The sequence below is a fragment of the Lagenorhynchus albirostris genome, chromosome 7 (genome assembly GCF_949774975.1).
Source record: "Lagenorhynchus albirostris chromosome 7, mLagAlb1.1, whole genome shotgun sequence".
Lineage (NCBI taxonomy): Eukaryota > Metazoa > Chordata > Mammalia > Artiodactyla > Delphinidae > Lagenorhynchus > Lagenorhynchus albirostris.
Window position 1 is genome coordinate 21,548,004 of NC_083101.1, and position 18,825 is coordinate 21,566,828.

General features: G+C 36.5%; 1 protein-coding gene across 6 annotated transcripts in view; it reads left to right on the plus strand.

The window, feature by feature from the left end:
* Nucleotides 1–3,096: 3,096 nt before the first annotated feature.
* Nucleotides 3,097–18,825, plus strand: part of PTBP3 (polypyrimidine tract binding protein 3) — a 96,503-nt gene continuing 80,774 nt past the window's right edge. For 2 of the 6 annotated variants that reach the window (XM_060154617.1, XM_060154618.1), the window contains exons 1-2: nt 3,097–3,227; nt 6,102–6,135. In XM_060154617.1, coding sequence (XP_060010600.1) covers nt 3,220–3,227; nt 6,102–6,135 — 42 coding nt within the window. In that variant the 5' untranslated portion in view covers nt 3,097–3,219. Of the gene's footprint in view, nt 3,228–6,101; nt 6,136–18,825 lie in introns of those variants that run through there. The other 4 variants (XM_060154622.1, XM_060154619.1, XM_060154621.1 and 1 more) reach the window with 4 other exon arrangements.

Genomic DNA, 18,825 nt, shown 5'->3' on the forward strand with positions numbered 1-18,825 from the left:
ATATGTTTGTGTTTTAGCATATATATGTTAACAATTATGATTTTATATTTATCAGGGGATAAAATGATATTAAAATGTCCACCTCCCAGATTCATCAAATGGCTGGTCTTATTTCTGACTTATATTGGCATCTCTGTATTATTTTTCTGTCTTAAGAAGTCTTACCTATAAACATGAATAGGGTAATAATGCTGGTTAAATGTTAACTACCACTGCATATTGCAATGCCTTAAGGGAAATGTTCAAAGGTTACATTTTGTCCAAACATAATAATGGAAGGGGCAGGGGTGTCTCTTATCAGATGAAGGTGTTTCAGGGGAATTTCTTAGAATTTAAAAAAAAAAAGAAAAAATATTAGAATAAAAACACAGGAAGGTTAAATGCTAGAAAATTTATAAACTAAATTATTGTAACTGTCTTACTTTTCAAAAGTATAGAGCAATTAGCAAATAAAGAATGTGTTATCCTCTTTGCCATCAAGAAGCCAGTATACAGAACATAAAGCTCTCATGCAAAGCCAGGTCATGTGGGTGATATCTGATCATTCCAGAAACTCAGAAACTTCTGCTGACATTATAGAAGGCCACGGTTTTCCAATGCCATATGGATTATGGGGATAGCTAGGGTTCTAAAAGTGTTGTAGCATAACTAAATTCCATACTATCTACTGTTTTTGAATCAGAGAAACTCACAAACCTGTGGAGCTGAATCCATGAGAAGTCTTTTAAACTTATGACCAAGAGGCAGGGGAAAGGACAAGGTTTCACCTTATTTTCTGTCCTGAGTAGTTTTTTGATTATCTAGGCTTCTGTTGTAAAACTGGATGTTAAGTGTTTAGGAAATACCATATAGTTCTATTCATTTTAGTCAGGTATACTTTACACTGGAGACTTTTCAGAGTTATTGTCAGTAACATGGACAGTGAGTTTGAGATAGACTTCATGGTTATTTTTTAATATTGAAATTTATTAGTTATCTTAAGGCATTGGCTAAGAGAAATAGAACTTTTTTTAAAAAATAAAGAGTAAATTGGTTCAGCTTTTAGGGAATTATTTTGGCAATATTTATGAAATCTGAAAATGCTTATGCCCTTTGTTCTGCAATTCTGCTTCTAGCAATCTATTCCTCAGATATAATTATACGCGTGCAAAGATGTTCAGACATACATGATGTTCTCTGCAATACTGTTAATTATTTTGACTAATTAGAAACTGTAAATTTCCACTATTTTGGAAAAGGTTAAATAAAATTATGGCACATGAAATTATGAAATACTATGCAGTATTAAAAAGAATTAAGTAAATGAAAAGTACTGACATGAAAAAAAAATCTCCAGGATTTTTACGTGAGAAAAGCAAAAACCAGTGAGGGTCTTGGAAGGATGCACACACAATTGTTACACTGGTTATCGTGGGCAGTGGGTGGCTTGTGAAGAAAAATAATTATAACTTTTTAATATTTAATATTGTTTGAATTTTCCAAATGAGCATGTATGCATATTATTACTTGTGTAGCTAAAAAAAAAAAAAATTAAGGAAATTTCATCAACAGAATATATCCCCAAAACAACAATAGCAAGACCACATCAGCTATTTATCTTGCTGATATTTTTAATATCCATCTAGCAATGTAAGTTGGCAATGTTTACAACTGCAATTAGATTTAACATACAAACAGAATATATTTGACCTTTTGCAAAGTGGGATTTAGGTTAGATACAGTATTTTAAAAATGATCTCTCTGAATAAGATACCTGAGCTGTTTGAAAACTGTTTTGCCAATAAATAAATAAACTAAGGGAGGAATCCATGCAACCGCAAAGGCTGGGACCTGATTTTCTTGGATAGCCCTGCAGTGCTTGGTACAGAGTAAGTAATAAATATTAAGTGAATGATGGATGCATCGACAGTTTAAATCTTTTAGGTAGCACCCACTTTTAAAAAGCGGGAGAGTAGCAAGGACAGATGATTGAGCTTCTTGTTACTGGCTTTTCATATGAGGATGAGAGGGAGCGGCCCCCTCTTTCTACTCAGGAGGTTAAGAATTTGGTGGAGGACAGCGTTTAGTGGCTCACGTTTTGGCAATCTCCGAATTGAAAAAATCATTCAATTTCGGAACCAAACAGAATATAAAAGGGAAAAAAAGCGAGTTGCCACTAGTTATATGCTTCTAATTCTGCTCAGACTAAGAGGAAAGGGCTTTAGCGGGTGTGAAACTGTAGGCAAATCATTCTATTCATGTCTAAATTTTCATCTGAAAAACGAGAATAAGCACTCCCTCATAGGTTTTTGTTGTTGTTTTACAGGGAGAATGTGTAAACTTTTATAAAATGCTAGCAATACAGTGGCCATTCCATATTGTGCGATGAATGTTTCCCATAAATTCGATCCCACACAGTCGAGGTCGAAAGGCACTAAGAGACTAAAACTGTATAAAAACGCAAATATTCTCAAGTTCGGGGCAGTCTCTTTCCCCTCTTTCATCTTCATCCCAACCACACCTATCGAGCCGGTGAGGGTCACCGGGCGGGTGACTGGCGCTTCCTGGGGCTGCAAGGCCTGGGGCTCCGAAGACCACAGCCCGCGCCGGGCCTCCCTGCTCCGGGCCGAGCCACCAACAGCCTTGCCCACCCGGGGCAATTCCGCCGCGGTTCTGGGGCCCTCGCGGGACACTCCTACCTACTCTCCGGAGTCGGGTCCCCAACGCTTTTGCCGCCGGTAGAGGGAGGTGTCCAAGCTAGGCCGCCCCGGGCGCAGAAGCCGGAAGGCCGGCGGAGCCCGCGGGAGCGCGGGTGGGGCGGCGAAGCGGGAGGCACAAGGCGCGCGCTCCCGTGAGCGCAGGAGGGAGGCGGGGGCGGGGCGCGCGCGCCGGGGCGGGGCACCCGGAGGAGGAGTCTCAGGGCAGCCGCAGGAAGAGGGCGCCCTGGAGCCGAGCCGGAGGGCGGCTGTGGGCGGGGCCCAGGGAGGGCGTCGACGCTGAGGGGCGGGGTGAGGCGAGGCGGGGACGCGCTCGGGGGGGTGGGGAAGGCGGGGGCACGGCGGTGGCGGGAGCGTCCCTGGTCTCCGCCCCTGCTTTCCACTCTCTTTCCACCTTCGACCGGCCGGAGCTCGAGAGAAGCGCAGCTTGCCGGTACCCGGAGCCGCCCTGCTGCCGCTGCCTCCTCCCTCCGTTCGCGGTGGGCCCGTCAGTCTCCGCACTGTGCGCTCCTCCGTGTGGGCCATGGATGGGTAAGTGCTCGGCGGCCACCGGGCTGCGCTTGCCCGCTTCTTCTCGGTTCTCGGCCGGACGCGCCGGAGCGGGGGAGCCGGGTGCGGCGCCGGCGGCCCAAGGAGCGGCCCGGGCCGAGCCCGACGGCGGGGCTTCCGGGCGCCTCCTCAGGGAGTCCCGAGACCCGGAGGGGCGGTCCGCCGCAGCCTCTCCTTCCCCCTCGCGGCGCCCCCGTAATGTCCGCCTTTTCACACCCTCGCCCAAGGAAGCGGAGGAAAGCCCAGTGCACCCCGCGGGTGCCGAGGTCCGCCGAGCCTGGCCCGGCCTCCAGACACTTCCTCTCAGAAAATGGTGCGCGGCGCTGGGGGAGGCGGAGGCGGCGCTCGGGGCGGGCGTCCTCCCGCTCGGAGAGTTGCTGTTTACCGGGGAGGTGGGGCGGGCGCTGGAGCTTCCTCTGGCGGGGAGGCGAGTGGCCGCGGAGTGGCGGACGGCTAGGGCACGCGCAGGTACACGTCTGGACGGCGACCCGGTCCCGGAGCCGGGGTCCCACGCGGTCTCCGGGCTTGTGCTGGGAGCTCTGTTAACGATTACCGTACACCGGGCGTCTGGACTCGGTGACCAGGGACGCGTGCCCCTACCAACCCCCCGCCCCCCAAGAAACTTGTGAATTCCCTGCGATGTATGCAAAATATTGCATAAGTGCGATTTTCGGGGAGCTTTGAAACGCTTTAAAAGTGAATGAGGTCTGTGGCCAAAATAAAGATTTAGGATCACCGATATAAATATTTCTCTGGGGACCCAGGATTATGGGGTGGGACCAGACAGATATTTGAATGATTAAGAAAACAACTAGATTAGGATCTTGGTGAATTAGTTGAAGGTCGTAGCCTATGTGCATCAAGATCCAAAAAAAAAACCTCTATTAGAGCCTGCAAATCCACTTATTTATTTTCATTATGCACTTGAGATTTTGTTTGGCCTTTTACTTGATTTTGATGACAAGATTTCTGGAGACCTCTTGGTTGTGGAGTATACAGAACTTGCTTGAACAGTAAAGCCGCATACATGTTGCCATATAGTTGATTGTAATTGTACTCTGTAAAGACGATGGAATCTTCGAACAATTTTTGCCTTCATTAGATTTCGTTTATCCTAGTTTTATAATAAGTCTATATGATAATATATGGGATTAACTCATTTGAATGTACATTGCACACTGTTACAGACGTTAGACAAAGTGCAATTTTAGATTTCATTTGTGGTGGTGATCTCCAAAGTATTTTTAAAATTTAATTGAATATTTTTATTGTTTAATTGAAGCTTCTCTGAGAGCATTGTTGAAAACTCATTTCACACCACCTTTTTCAATTACACTTTATATGTGCGCACAATTTTACTATCCTAATTGTATAATTACGCCAATATTTCAGTTGAGAAAGGCTGTGGAAGTAGTATTTCACTATGTGTAGTGAATTGTCTTGACTAGTGGTTTGACTTGAGATATGGAAGCAGACTAGCTTTTTGTATTGGAAAATTTATAGTGATAAGAAAGAGGACTCTTGGCTTATGCATCTTGGCTGTTAAACTCTTGGGCAACTGTGAAGTGCAGACTTACTCTTTCAGATAGTGTTTAAGAAGTTAACTTTCTCTTCACCCTAAATGTGGTTTGAAAGCTAAGAATGAGTTTATTGGTTTAAATATGTGGGGCAGTAAGACATACTGGAAGGTAAGTTCGTTTGGGAGTTCAAGTAGCAGCATGATTTACTCTTTGCATCAGGACCAATACCTAGTACATATTAGACAATCTAATTTTTTATGCACAAATGTCAGTTATCACATTTAGATTTCAAACAAAATTTAAGTTTCAAAAGAAAAAATTTTAACTCTACAAGGTTATTGTTTAAAACAATTAAGTTTGCATCATTAAACAAACATAAACTTGTTTACTTTTATTAAGTAATGATGACATAGGTTATTAACAATATATAGAATTTTATTATAGCTTTCTTTTAGGAGATGAGACAAACTTAATTGAAGACAGTTTTTTGGGGGGTTGGAAGAGATGGATTTTTGCTTGGCAGAAGTATGTGGGTTTTTTACATCTTGGTGTTACGGGATATGGTTTTGAACACAGTTTATGCTTTTAGGAGGCTACTTAAATTTCTACATTCTTCCATAGCCTGAAAAGGGTCCTTTTTCATTATTTTGGATAGTTAAAAAAACAAACCACCAGTCAACATAACTTTCTAGTTCCACCTCAAATCCCAACTTTCTTTTGTGTGTGTGTGTTCATTTCCTACTGATACTTAAACACAGTTTTGATGTGGTAGAATTTTTTTTAAAGCAAATCTTTGAAAACTTTGATGTCTGAAGTTTGATGTTTGTGTTTTTAATTCTGAGAGACTGTCTTAGCTATATTTTGGTGAGCCCTTTGGGTGGTAGATGCAAATTTGCAAGTTACTGTCTATTTCTGTAAAATCCACTCACTGGTTTTGTTTCATTTAAAACTTTAAATACGATAATTCATACCAGTGTTTTAAAAGAGTGAACTTTGGTGATTTAAAGTTTTGGTTTGGGTTTGTTAAATAGAGGTAAATGGATAAACACGTACTCATTTTATTGAAGCACAACTACATTTTTCTAAATACCAAAGGAGAATTTGATTTATTATTTGTTTCTTACATTGCTATTAAAGCTTTGCTTTTACACTCTGCTGTTGCTAGACTGTCCCATCACTTTTCTTTGTATTAACATTTCACAACTCATCACATTCTTATTTTTATTATTTGTTATTATAATGCTTTTTCTTTTTTCTTTATCTTATTATCTCTGTCTTTTTAAAACTTGTTCTCTAACTTTGTTTTCCATTTTCTCTTTTTACTTTTTCCATACAGTGTTGTTACAGATCTTATAGCAGTCGGTTTAAAGGTAGGAATCTTTTAATATCCTTTCATAAGCATTTTTAAATCTTAGTTTTGGCATTTTTTTCCAATGGTGAAATCATCTCACCTGTTCATAAAATTATCTGTTTTATTGTATGATGATAATCTTTCATTTTTATTTAGCTCCAACATAAGTAGACCTGTAGCTAATTTTGGATTTTATGTGTTTATAAAGAGTGGTTACAATATTATCTTGTTTATATAAAATGTGAACAAAAAGTTTAGCCCAAAATTTCGCTTGAACTATCAGGGTATTTATTTGCTTTTGTTGTTTTAGCAGTTACATGTAACCTAGGCTCTGGTTTATTTTCCTGCCATGTCCTTTCTTTTATCTTGTCTTGGATGCATTTATGAGTAATAAAATAGTAATAGCAGCTAAAGTTTCTTCAGTTCCTATTATATAAAAGATGCTTTACATATATTTCACTAATAATTGAAACAGTTCTTCAAGGTAGGTGTTAATATTCCCATTTTAGAGATGAAAAAATAGGTTCAGAAAGTTTGTGTTCAAGGTGTGGTGCACCAGAGTTCAAACCCATGTCTTTCTGATTACAAACCTGACCTTTTTTTTCATTGTACCTCGCTGCCAGCAATGAGGGTACTGTCTAAAAGGTGAACAATGGGAGAGCTGGATAATTAATATTTTACAGTAATGATTCTTCTAAGTTATAAGTCATTTCAGTTTTATCAAAATCTTCTCATTTATTGGATTCTAAAATACAAATCGAGTTCATCAATATGAGGCTTTTAAAATATGAATGGAAGTTTTAAGATTTCTTTTAGCAATTTGGTATTTGATGCAGCTGAGTTGAGAATCTAGTTCTAGAGACCACTTACAGTTCATATTACTGTAGAAAATGGAAATAATTCATGTGTATATTATATGTATTTTATGTAAAGTTGTTTTGCTGCTTTCTGTCCATCATCTCTAGCTAACAATTTCAACACTTCTGCATTTGGTTTTATTGGATCTGATGGTGGTACTCATATTCCTAAAACATCTTAAAATATAAGCGTAAAGATAGCAGAGTTTTAGACTAACAATAGGATGTTCAAGATTAGCATAATTGGAGACTACTGCTTATACTGTCTTTTGAAGTTGGATGGAGTTAGCTTGCTTTGGCAAACTTCGAACATATTTTATGAGTTGAAAATAAATGGAGAAACCTCTTGGTGGGATATACTTTTTTTTTTTGGTAGATACTTATGTCAGTTTCTCATTTGGGAATGATACTCATAGATAGAAACCGCAGGCTTAGGCTTATGTCTTGGATCCCTTTTGGTGTCTCCGTAGGGGCCTGTGAGGGAAGGGATATTTAAAGTGAGAGTTGTTTTGGTCTTACCAGAAACATAATTTGTGATTCTAGGGTTTATCTGGGAAAAACGAATACATGAAACATTTAAAAAACTTACACTTGGGAGTTGAGGAATTATGCTTGAAGGACTGTCATGCCTGTTTTATTTTGGGGAAAAATATATCTTGATGATAGATAAGAGAAAAATTTAAATGTAAGGCTCAGGAACTAGATTTGAATATGCAATTAGGATCTCTGACTACCTGTGTTCCAGCAAGCAGTTTGGAAACAGAGATCAGATCCTACTCTGAAGAAAGGATAAGCTGATTAGTTGATTCACTTGGCAATACTGGAAATGTCTGTAAAATTATTCATTATATGAAGAAAATTCTCATAAGATTGTTCTGCTTCTTTCTTGGATCCCATCCAAGGAAGTTTAGTTACCAAGTAATAGGCCAATAAGGCTCATATTTTCTCTAGATTGTATAAACCAAAATTAGTGAATTTAAATAAGTTCTTCAAGAATGTCACTTATTTTCTTTTATTTGCTGTCTGAATATAATGACACAAGAAATAGTTTTAGCCAGTGAAAGAGTGGATTTCAGGTTATGCTCCATCAGTTGCTTTCCCGGATGCAGAAAGTAATATGGATTTTATTTTAGAGAATTGAAAATACCCTTAAATATGAAGTCCATTACCTTAGTGAAAGAAAACTGAATTGTTTTTAGAGATTAAGTGACTCACTAGAATGTGTCATGAGGGCAGGAATTTTTGATATTTCCTTCACTACTGTGTTTCCAGTGTCTGACACATAGTAAGCTCTCAGAAATGCTTGATTAATGAATGGATGCCAAATTCTCACACAGTCAATTAAGTGGCAAACTTATACTGGAGCCCAAGCCTTCTGATTTTGCTAGTGTTTCTTCTAATAGGTATATACCATGGTGAGAGAGAATTAAATTCTTTTTTTAGATTAGAATTTTCTTGAAGATGGATAAACATTTTCAGGCAGCTTAGGGCTGTGCTGTATTTGAGATTTATTTATACCTAGTTGTATACCCTGGGTGTTCTTTGCAGAGTTTGAACCTGCAGGTTCTTTGCAGGGTTTTTGAGCCTTGCCTAAATTAGGCAAAAAATTAGCTTTTGGTACTTCTCATAAAATATTTCTTTTATTTCCATATGTTATTTTGTATTCTGAAATGCTTTTAAAAACAGCGAGAATTGCTGTTCTTAATTTTCAATTCTTTTAAATAAAGAACAAACCAGGTGATGATGATTGATGCTGGGCATGTTTCAAGAACTTTATTATACCAGATAAATCAAGGCATCAGCATTGTGGGTAACGTAGCTTTTTGTGTGTGTAACTAAGTGTATTTTAAATTTCTAGTTCATACTTTAATTATTACTAGCTAGTGTATCTTAAATATTTCTCACATTCCTGGATAATTTTTCAGAATACTATAGTGGCCATTAAATGATTTTTTAAAATGATGATCTTCCATATTAAATATATTTTAGGGATTTTCTAGTTTATCTTTCTATTTTAAATGATTAGATGAGTATAGAAAAACCTAAAAATTTAGGAAGGACTATAATTGGCTTCTAATAATAATCATGCCTGTTACTATATAGGAAAAAACACTACAGTGTATTTAAATTAATTTTGAAGATTGATTTTCTGTTGCTCCACCAGGAGTTAGCAGACTACAGCCTGTGGACCAAATCCAGCTTGCCACCTGTTTTTGTAAATAGTTTTAGTGAAACACAGCCATGCTCATTTGTTTCCATATTGTCTGGATACTTTAACGATACAGTGACAGAAGGGTTATAACAGGGACCATATGACCGCAAATTCTAAAATATTTACTTTCTGACCCTTTGCAGAAAAAATGCACCTACTGCTTGCAGTGTTTGAACTACAGAAAAGGCCTTTGCCAGAAATCTTTTTTTGTTTTTTTAAACTGAGCAGTAACTTACATAGAGTGAAATGCACAGGTCTTAAGGGTACAGTGCAATAAATTTTGACAAACGTATCCCCTTGTTTCCTGTTGCCCTTTTCTAGACCCAGTCTAGGCAACTCTTGATTTCTGTCACCACAGATTTTGTGTGTGTTTGATTTTCATATAAATGAAATAAATATTAATACTCCATATATACAGCATAAGCTCTTTGATGCCTGGCTTTTACTCAGCAAAATGGATTTTTAGATTTATCTATGTTCTATGTATCAGTAGTTCTTTCTTATTTATTAACGAGAGTATTCCATTGTGTGAATATATCACAATATTTAAAAATCCATTCTCATGTTGGTGGGCATTTGGGTTCTTTTCAGATTTGAGCTATTATGAATAAAGCGACTGTAAACATTTGTGTATGTCTCTGGGTAAATGTGTGTTTCATTGTACACTATGCTTAGGAGTAAAATTGGATATGTGTATGTTTAACTTGGTTATTTTTTTAAATGTACCACTTTACACTTGGAGCTGCTTTGTATTACAGTTCAGGTTGCCCCACATCCTTGCCAACACTTTACTGTTAGGAATTCTAGTGAGTATAACTATAATGCCTAGTAGCATCTTATTGTAGTTTTAATTTCCATTGACCTGATGACTGGTGGTGGTGTGTACCGTTTCATGTGCTTATTAGCCATTCACTTACCTTCTTTTATGAATGTTAACTTTTTTGCCTATTCTTTTAAAGTGGGTTTCTTGTAGACAACATATCATTAGGTTTTTTGTTTTTTTTTTAAATCCACTCTGAGCAATCAGTCTTTTAATTGGTATATGTAGGCCATTACCATTCACGTTTCAAGGGATGATTAATTTAGTTAAATTAATAAGTACCTTGTTCATAACTGTTTGTATTCATTAGCTTGTTCTTTGTTTTTATTTTCTCCTCTTTTTTTTTTTTTTGCCTTCTCTGGTTTTAATTGAGCATTTTATATGATTCCATTTATTTCCTCTGTTAGCATCTTATACCTCTTTAAAAAAATTTTTTTAATGGTTGCAGTATACATTTACAGCTCATTTTAAGTCCACCTTCAAATAATGCTATGCTGCTTCATGTATACTGCAGGTACCTTCAACAGAGCATTTCCAATTTCTCCTTCCTGTCCCTTAGGACACTGTTATCCTTCATTTTACTTAACCATATGCAGTAATCACCCAATACATTTTTACTATTATTACTTTAAATAAACAGGCTTTTTAGATCAATTAAGAATAAGAAGTATAAAATACCTTCATTTATTCCTTGTCTTCCTTTCCATATGTAGATCTGAGTTCTGATCTACATAATTTTTCTTCTCCCCAAAGACCTTCTTTTAACATTTTTCGTAGGGCAGGTCTACTGATAATACATTTCCTTGGTTTTTGTCTGAAGAAGTCTTTATTTGTCCTTTACTTTTTTGGTGGTGGTGGGGGGGGGGGGCTTGGTTTTTTTTTTGTTGTTTTTTTTTTGGCGGTACGCGGGACTCTCACTGCTGTGGCCTCTCCCGTTGCGGAGCACAGGCTCCGGACGCGCAGGCCCAGCGGCCGTGGCTCACGGGCCCAGCCGCTCCGCGGCATGTGGGATCTTACCGGACCAGGGCATGAACCCGTGTTCCCTGCATTGGCAGGTGGACTCTCAACCACTGCGGCACCAGGGAAACCCCATCTCCTTTGCTTTTGAAGGATGCTTTTCATATAGAATTCTAGGTTGGTGGGTTTTTTTTTTCTCCATTAACTCTTTAGATATTCCACTCTACTTTCTTCCTGCTTCCATGGTTTCTGATGAGAAAGAAACCTCTGTAATTCTTATCCTTAGTCCTCTGTAGGTAAGGAGGGTTTTTTCCCTCAAGATTTTCTCTTTGTTTTTGGTTTTCTGCAGTTTGAATGATCTGCTGAAGTGCATATTTTTTGGTATTATCCTACTTGGTGTTCTCTGAGATCCTGGGTTTGTGGTTTTGGTCTCTGTCATTGATTATGGAAAGCTCTTGGTCATTCATTACTTTGAAATGTTTTTTTCTGCTTCACTCTCTCTTTTTCTCTTTCTTTTTTTTTTTTTTCCCAGTTCTTTTTTCTCTTTGCTTTTTTGTTTGGGAAGTTCCTGTTGAAATGTCTTCAAGCTCATAATTCTTTCTTCAGCCATGTCCAGTCTGTTGACGAGAGTTTGTATAAGATTGGTAGTATTTTTTCCTTAAATGTTTGATAGAATTCATCAGTGTAGCCACTTGTGGGTGCATTTTCTTTGCAGGAAGGTTTTTAATTATGAATTCAGTTTTAAAAAATAGATATTGTGCTGTTCAGATTTTTTTCTTTCATTGCATTTGGTGTGCTGTTCAGATTTTTTTCTTTCATTGCATTTGGTGTGCTGGGTTTTAATTTTCACTCAGTTCAAAGTATTTTCTACTCTTAGTGTGATTTCTCTTTTTACCTATGATTTTTTTTAAGATTTTATTTTATTTTATTATTATATTTTGTTGGTTCATTTGTTTATTTATTTATTTTTGGCTGTGTTGGGTCTTCGTTTCTGTGCGAGGGCTTTCTCCAGTTGTGGCAAGCGGGGGCCACTCTTCATCGCAGTGCACGGGCCTCTCACTGTCATGGCCTCTCTTGTTGCGGAGCACAGGCTCCAGACGTACAGGCTCAGTAGTTGTGGCTCACGGGCCTGGTTGCTCCACGGCATGTGGGATCTTCCCAGACCAGGGCTCGAACCCGTGTCTCCTCCATCGGCAGGCAGATTCTCAACTGCTGCGCCACCAGGGAAGCCCTACCTATGATTATTTATAAGCGTGATTTAATTTCTAAAGATTTTGGGGTTTTCAAAGACAAATCTTGGGATTTCTATTTTTAACTATTTTTATTTATCTTTTTGAAATTTAATTAATTAATTAATGGCTGCGTTGGGTCTTCATTGCCATGCTAGTTGCGGTTAGTGGGGGCTACTCTTCATCCTGGTGCACAGGCTTCTCATTGCAGTGGCTTCTCGTCACGGAGCACGGGCTGTAGGTGTGCGGGCTTCAGTTGTGGCACGCGGCCTCAGTAGTTGTGGCACACAGGCTTAGTTGCTCCACAGCATGTGGGATCTTCCCGGATCGGGGCTTGAACCCATGTTCCCTGCATTGGCAGGCAGATTCTTAACCACTGTGCCACCAGGGAAGTCCCTTTCTATTTTTTTAAATGCTACTTTGATTAGAGAACATGCTGTATACCATTTCACACCTTTACATTTTCTGAGGTTTGTTTTAATGTCAAGCTATAGTCTGTCTTTATGAATGTTCTATGTACACTTAAAAAAAATATATAGTTTACTTTTGTTGGGTGTAGTGCCTTATAAATGTCAATAGAATAAACTGGTTGAAGTTTCAAGTCTTCTCTAACTTTCCTGATTTTCTTTCTATTCTGTTAATTACTGAAAGGGGAGAAGAATATTGGAATTTCCATCTGTAGTTGTGGTTCTTTTATTTCTTTTTGTAGTTCTTTCAGTTTTTGCTTTATATATTTTAAAGCTCAGTTATTAGATGCATTCACATTTAGGAATGTTATATTTTCTTGATGAATTAACCTTTAAAAAAATCATTTGTAATATATATCTTTATCTAGTAATCGTTCCTGTCCTGAAATCTACTTTGTGTGATAGTAATGTAGTCATTCTAGTCATTCCAATTTTCTTATGATTAGTATTTGTGGGGTATATCGTTTTCCTGTTCCTTTTCCTTTTCTTTTAATCTGTCTGTGTTTAAGATAGGTTAAAGGATGGATGAGCCAAAGAGATAACAAATAGCAAGATGGTAGGCTTAAATCTACTTGAAGGATTAGGTTTCTAAGGACTGGCTTCTCTTGCTTTCTTTTTGTTTACTCTGATAAAAGTGAGCTATGTTATGGAGAGGCCCATTTACAGAATGAATCCTGCCAGCAACCACTTGAGTGAGCTTGGAAGTGGGACCTCCATTTCCTCTATTGAGCCTTGAGATGATTGCAGCCTGTGAGAGACTCTGAGCCAGAGGACCTAACTAAGCCATGCCCAGGTTCCTGACTCTCAGAAATTGAGTTTAAAAATTCTTGTTTTTATAAGTTGCTAGATTTTGGGGTAATTTGTTATGCATCCATTCATAACTAATACAACTATCTAACTCAAAGTAGTGAATAAATACTGAAAAATGAATAGTAAAATAGCTTATTAATGTCCAAGTAAGATCATGTAAGTGCAAATACTTTTTTGGTTGTAAATCACTGTGCATATGACTTTTTTATATTACCACATTCTCTCTCTCTCTAATAGCTTACCATAATTTATACATACTTTGATTTTTCCCTTTTAAAGGTTTTCTTTTTTCATAGTATACTAATGTGGTGAATTTCATCGATATCTTAGTTTTTTGAAACTTTAATACAAACTTACAGAAAGGTTGTAGAATAGTATAAAAACTTATATAACCATTACCCAGGTAATTCACATTTGCCCCATTTGTTTTATTATTCATTTATAGTGTTTCTCTCTTTTTCTTTATACATATGTGTATGTTACTTTCTGTAGATATACATATATCTCTCTATATTCTTTTTTTCACTTTCTGAATCATTATTTGGTTAGCATGATTGTCAGCCCAGCTTCTCCACTATATTAAGTTACTCATTTTCCCTTCGTAATTAATAGTTTGTCAAGGAGATTCCTTGAAACTTCATTGATATATTATTTTACTTTATTCTTTCACCCCTAAATACTTTAGAGTGTAATTGCCTAAAAATAAAGACATTTTACATTACTGTAGCATAATTATCAAAATCTGGAAGTTAATCTAAAATGTTTCCTCAGTCTTTTTGATTCATGATATTGACATTTTAAAAGAATATAGGCATGTTATTGTGTAGGATATCCCTTACTTTGAGTTTATCTGTTTCTTATAAATAGATTTAGGTTATGTATTTTTGCAGGAATACCACAGAAGTCATGTTCTATTCTCAGTGTATTTTATCAGAAAGCAGAGGATGTTGATTTGTCCTATAACTTGTAATGTTAACTTTGATCACTTGGTTAAAGTTGTATTTGCCAGGTTTTCTGCTGTAAATTTACTGTTTTTCTCTTTGCAACCAGTAAGTATTTTGTGGAGTGGTACTTTAAGGCCATGCTAATATTATTTTAATTCTCAAATTTTAATCTACTAGTTTTAGCATCTCTGTGATGGTTCTTGCCTTAATTCGTTATTATAATGATAGTTGCAAAGAGGTGATTTTCTAATTTTATTTTTGGAATCAAGATTTCATTCACTAGCTGCTTAAAATGAACTGATTAACTTTCATTCTTTTGCTGTTTTGTGGAACAACTTTTTTCTTCAAAGTTTAGTTGATCTCACCTGCAAAGTCATCTGGACCTGGGTTGGTAGTGGGGGATAGGGATGTCTTTGTTATTTCACTATCTTTAATTCTTATGGTGAATTCAGGTTTTTTATTCCTCTCACAGTAATTTTAGGATTTGGATTTGCTCTTTTGCTCTCAATTTTTTCTTTTTTGAGGTAATTTTTTTTTGAGTTAATAATTAACTCACATATTTTAAAATCTTCTGTTTTCTCATAAATGTATTTACAACTATAAATTTATCTTAAAGTACTAAACCTGGATCCCACAAGTTTTGGATTTGTGTTTTCATTTTTATTATATCTAAGTATTTTTATATTTTACTTATGATTCTTAAAAAATTTCCTTTTTTATTTATTTATTTTTGAAGTATCGTTGAGTTACAATGTTGTGTTAGTTTCTGGTATACAGCAAAGTGATTGTTACATATATATGTTTATTTATATATATGTATATATATTCTCTTTTTCAGATTCTTTTCCATTATAGTTTATTACAGATACTGAATATAGTTCCCTGTGCTCTACAGTAGGGCCTTTTGTTTCTCTGTTTTATATATAGTAATTTGTATCTGCCAATCCCAAACTCCTAATTTATCCCTCCCTCCTCTTTCCCCTTTGGTAACCATAAGTTTGTTTTCTTTGTCTGTGAGTCTGTTTCTGTTTCTTAAATAAGTTCATTTATATCATTTTTTAGATTCCACATGTAAGTGATATCATATGATATGTCTTTTTCTGACTTCATTTTAGTATGATAATCCCTAGGTCCATCCATGTTACTGCAAATGGCATTATTTCATTCTTTTTTATGGTTGTGTAATATTCCTATGTATATATATCACAACTTTTTTATCCATTCATCTGTTGATGGACATGTAGGTTGCTTCCATGTCTTGGCTCTTGTAAATAGTGCTGCTAGGAACATTGGGGTGCATGTATCTTTTCGAAAAAGTTTCCTTTTTAACTCCAGGATTATTTAGTGGCTTTAAAAGTTTAGTTCCCAAACATTAGCCACTCTTTTAAATTTTGTTTCTAATTTTATTGCAGAGAACATAGTATGTTCAGTATATTCCTTTGGAACATATTGAGACTTCTTTTATGAACTAATATGGGAGTTGGCAAACTATGGCCCAAGGGCTAAATAGGGCTCACTGCCATCTGTTTTTATGCATCCTGCCATCTAAAATGGTCTTTATACTTCTAAATGCTTGAAAGAAATCCAATGATTAATACTTTGTAACAGGTGAAAAATAGATGAGATTCAAATCTCAGTGTCTATAATTAAAGTTTTATTGGAACACAGCCATGCTCATTCATTTTCATATTGTCTGTGACTGCTTTTGTGAGTTATGACAGAGACTGTATGGCCCACAAAGTTTAAAATCCCTTACTATTTGGCCCTTTACATATAAAGTTTGCCAACCTGATACAATGTCTGTTTTTATAAATGTTTATTCTTAAATGGATGTCTGGTTCTGCATTCAGTGCTATTAGTTCAAGTTATTGATTGTATTTTTTTTTCTGGTCATATTTTTTATGTTTGGTCTATTACTTTCTAAGAGAAATGTATTAAAATTTCAATTCAACTGTTGATCTATCTTTTTTCCTTACATTTCATCAAGGTTTTTCTCACATTATTTTGGTTCCTGAAATCCACATATCCCTTCAGCTTCTACAGCTTCTCCATGGTTGATTTTGGAGATGGGAGTTAACAATTCATGTTAGCTTCAGACTTCAGACCAACCTATTTATTACTTAGTATGAAGTACAAAGGACAGTGGTAGCTTCAGGCTTCAGACCAACTCATTCTAGTTTCAGGCTTCAGACCCACCTATTTATTACCTAGTACAGTGAGTACAAAGGACTATCACCTAGATATGTTATTGTGAAATTTTAGAGTTCCACCGATGAAGAGATGATTCAGAAAGCTTCCAGGGAGGTGGGGGCAGAAAACAAGTCAACTTCAAAGAAATGAATGTCAGACTGGCATCTTACCAGCCCTACTATATGCTAGATGAAAATGGTGAATCTTTTCCTAATTTTCTTAGGAAAAAATAATTTTTAACCCAGAATTCTTGGCTGTCAGATGATTAGTTATGAGGATAGAATTTTCAGACATGCATAGACCCAGAAAGTTTACCTTGGTGTTTACCATCATTTAGGTAGTTGTTAAGGTTGTACTCCAGCAAAATAATAATGTGAACTAAGGGCAAGGAAGACAGAAGTTCAGGAAAAAGTTGAGCCAACCCAGATGAAAAGTGAAAAGAAGACCTTAGTTAATAGCTATTCGGAAGTCCTAGAAAGCAGTCATTCTAGATTGAAGCAGGAGAAAAGGGGGTTTTAGGAGGGAGATCTTAGGAAGAAAAATGAGGACTACATAGAATGAGTGGTGCCATGAAGAGTTTGGGGAAAATATGAAAATATGATGATAATAGTGTGAGGAAAATAGTTTTAAAATGTCACGGAAAGCAAAAATTAATGAATGAATAAATAAATAAAAATGTCTAATTATGAACCAAATTATAATGTAGCATAATGTTAAGAAATTGGTAGAGTATAATAAAGAATCCATTTGATCTTGATTCTAAGAATAGTCTTTTTCAAGTGGTTCTAAGGTTGTGACATTAGACGCGTAGAGTAAAAAGTGAAGTGTTCCAGGATTATGTTTCCTTGAACAATATTTATATAGTAATAAAAGTATAAATGCTGTTTATTGATTTTCAACTTTGAGTCAACCTTTGGACAGGACAGGAATGGACAAAGCCCAGAATGCTATTGTTGGAGGGCAGAATGTAACAAGCATACCAATAAAAGTAAAAATGAAGTTGACAGAGGGCGGGAGGGAGGGAGGGAACAGATTACTAGCCCCAAAAGCTTTCTTTCAAAATGGAGAATCAAGAGGTAATGTCAAATTGACAAAACAAGCAGTAAAGATACAAATGTAGTATTTAAAGTTCAAAGATACTTACACAAGAATTAAAATTAAGAGCATATATTTCAAACATTGAGAGAACAGAAAAAGGAATTATAAGAGATAAACTAAGTTTTCGTATTAGAGGTCAGCCAGTTTATTTTTAAAGTTGATAACTATAAGCATATTATCTAATGTTGTGGTGGCAACCATTAGAATAAGAACTGTTTAACGATTCTGTTTGGGTGGAGAGATTTGCTTTTATCATATAGACTATTTTGTAAAATTTGTTATAGTACACGTATTTGATAAAAGTAAAAATTAAATTCATGAATAAAAGTTACAAGGACAAAAGTAATTCACCAAAAAATAAATTCAACTGTGTGTATAGGGAGATCTCTCATTCACATTGTTGTCCCCCTTCTTGTCTTTTCCCCAAAGATAACAATTTTATTAGTTTTTTCTTTACCCTTCTAGTACCTTTTTAATGCAAATATAGGCAACTGTACATATTTTTTCTTCCTCTTCTAATATAAAAGACAGCATATTTCTGTGCACTGTTCTGCACTTTTTTTCTCCAAAACAGGAAATCTTCATTCAAGAGAGGACTCCTGTGAGTCCTGAGGAGTTGTATAGCAGTTTTAGGTGAAAGAAGAAATAGCCACATCCATAACTAGTCATAGATTTCGAGATCTCTCTTAATTATTGATAGGATAAATAGGCAGAACATCAACATTCTGTTCACCAGTACTGCTTTTGCCTCCCTCTCCCAGATTAAAAAAATGCATTTTATCCCTATCCTGCTGGGTATCAGTATATAAGAAGTCATTTTAAAAGGAAACTTTGCATATCTATTATAATATTAGACTAATTTTACAGAAGAAAAAAACCTGTGGTGTTACTGTAACATGATACCCTAGGTCAAACTTAATACCCTAGTGACAGGGGCTGGATTCAAACAAAGGTTTGTTTCCAAAACCCATGCTCTGTTTTTTACCCCTTTGTGTCTATTGGTTTTAGGAAAACTAATATTCCAGATAGTATTTGGTTAATAAGCTCCATTATTTTTGGACGTTGGTTTGTTCTCGGATAAAAATAGTATACCATTGTGTTAGAGATGGAAGCATAGCTTACAGT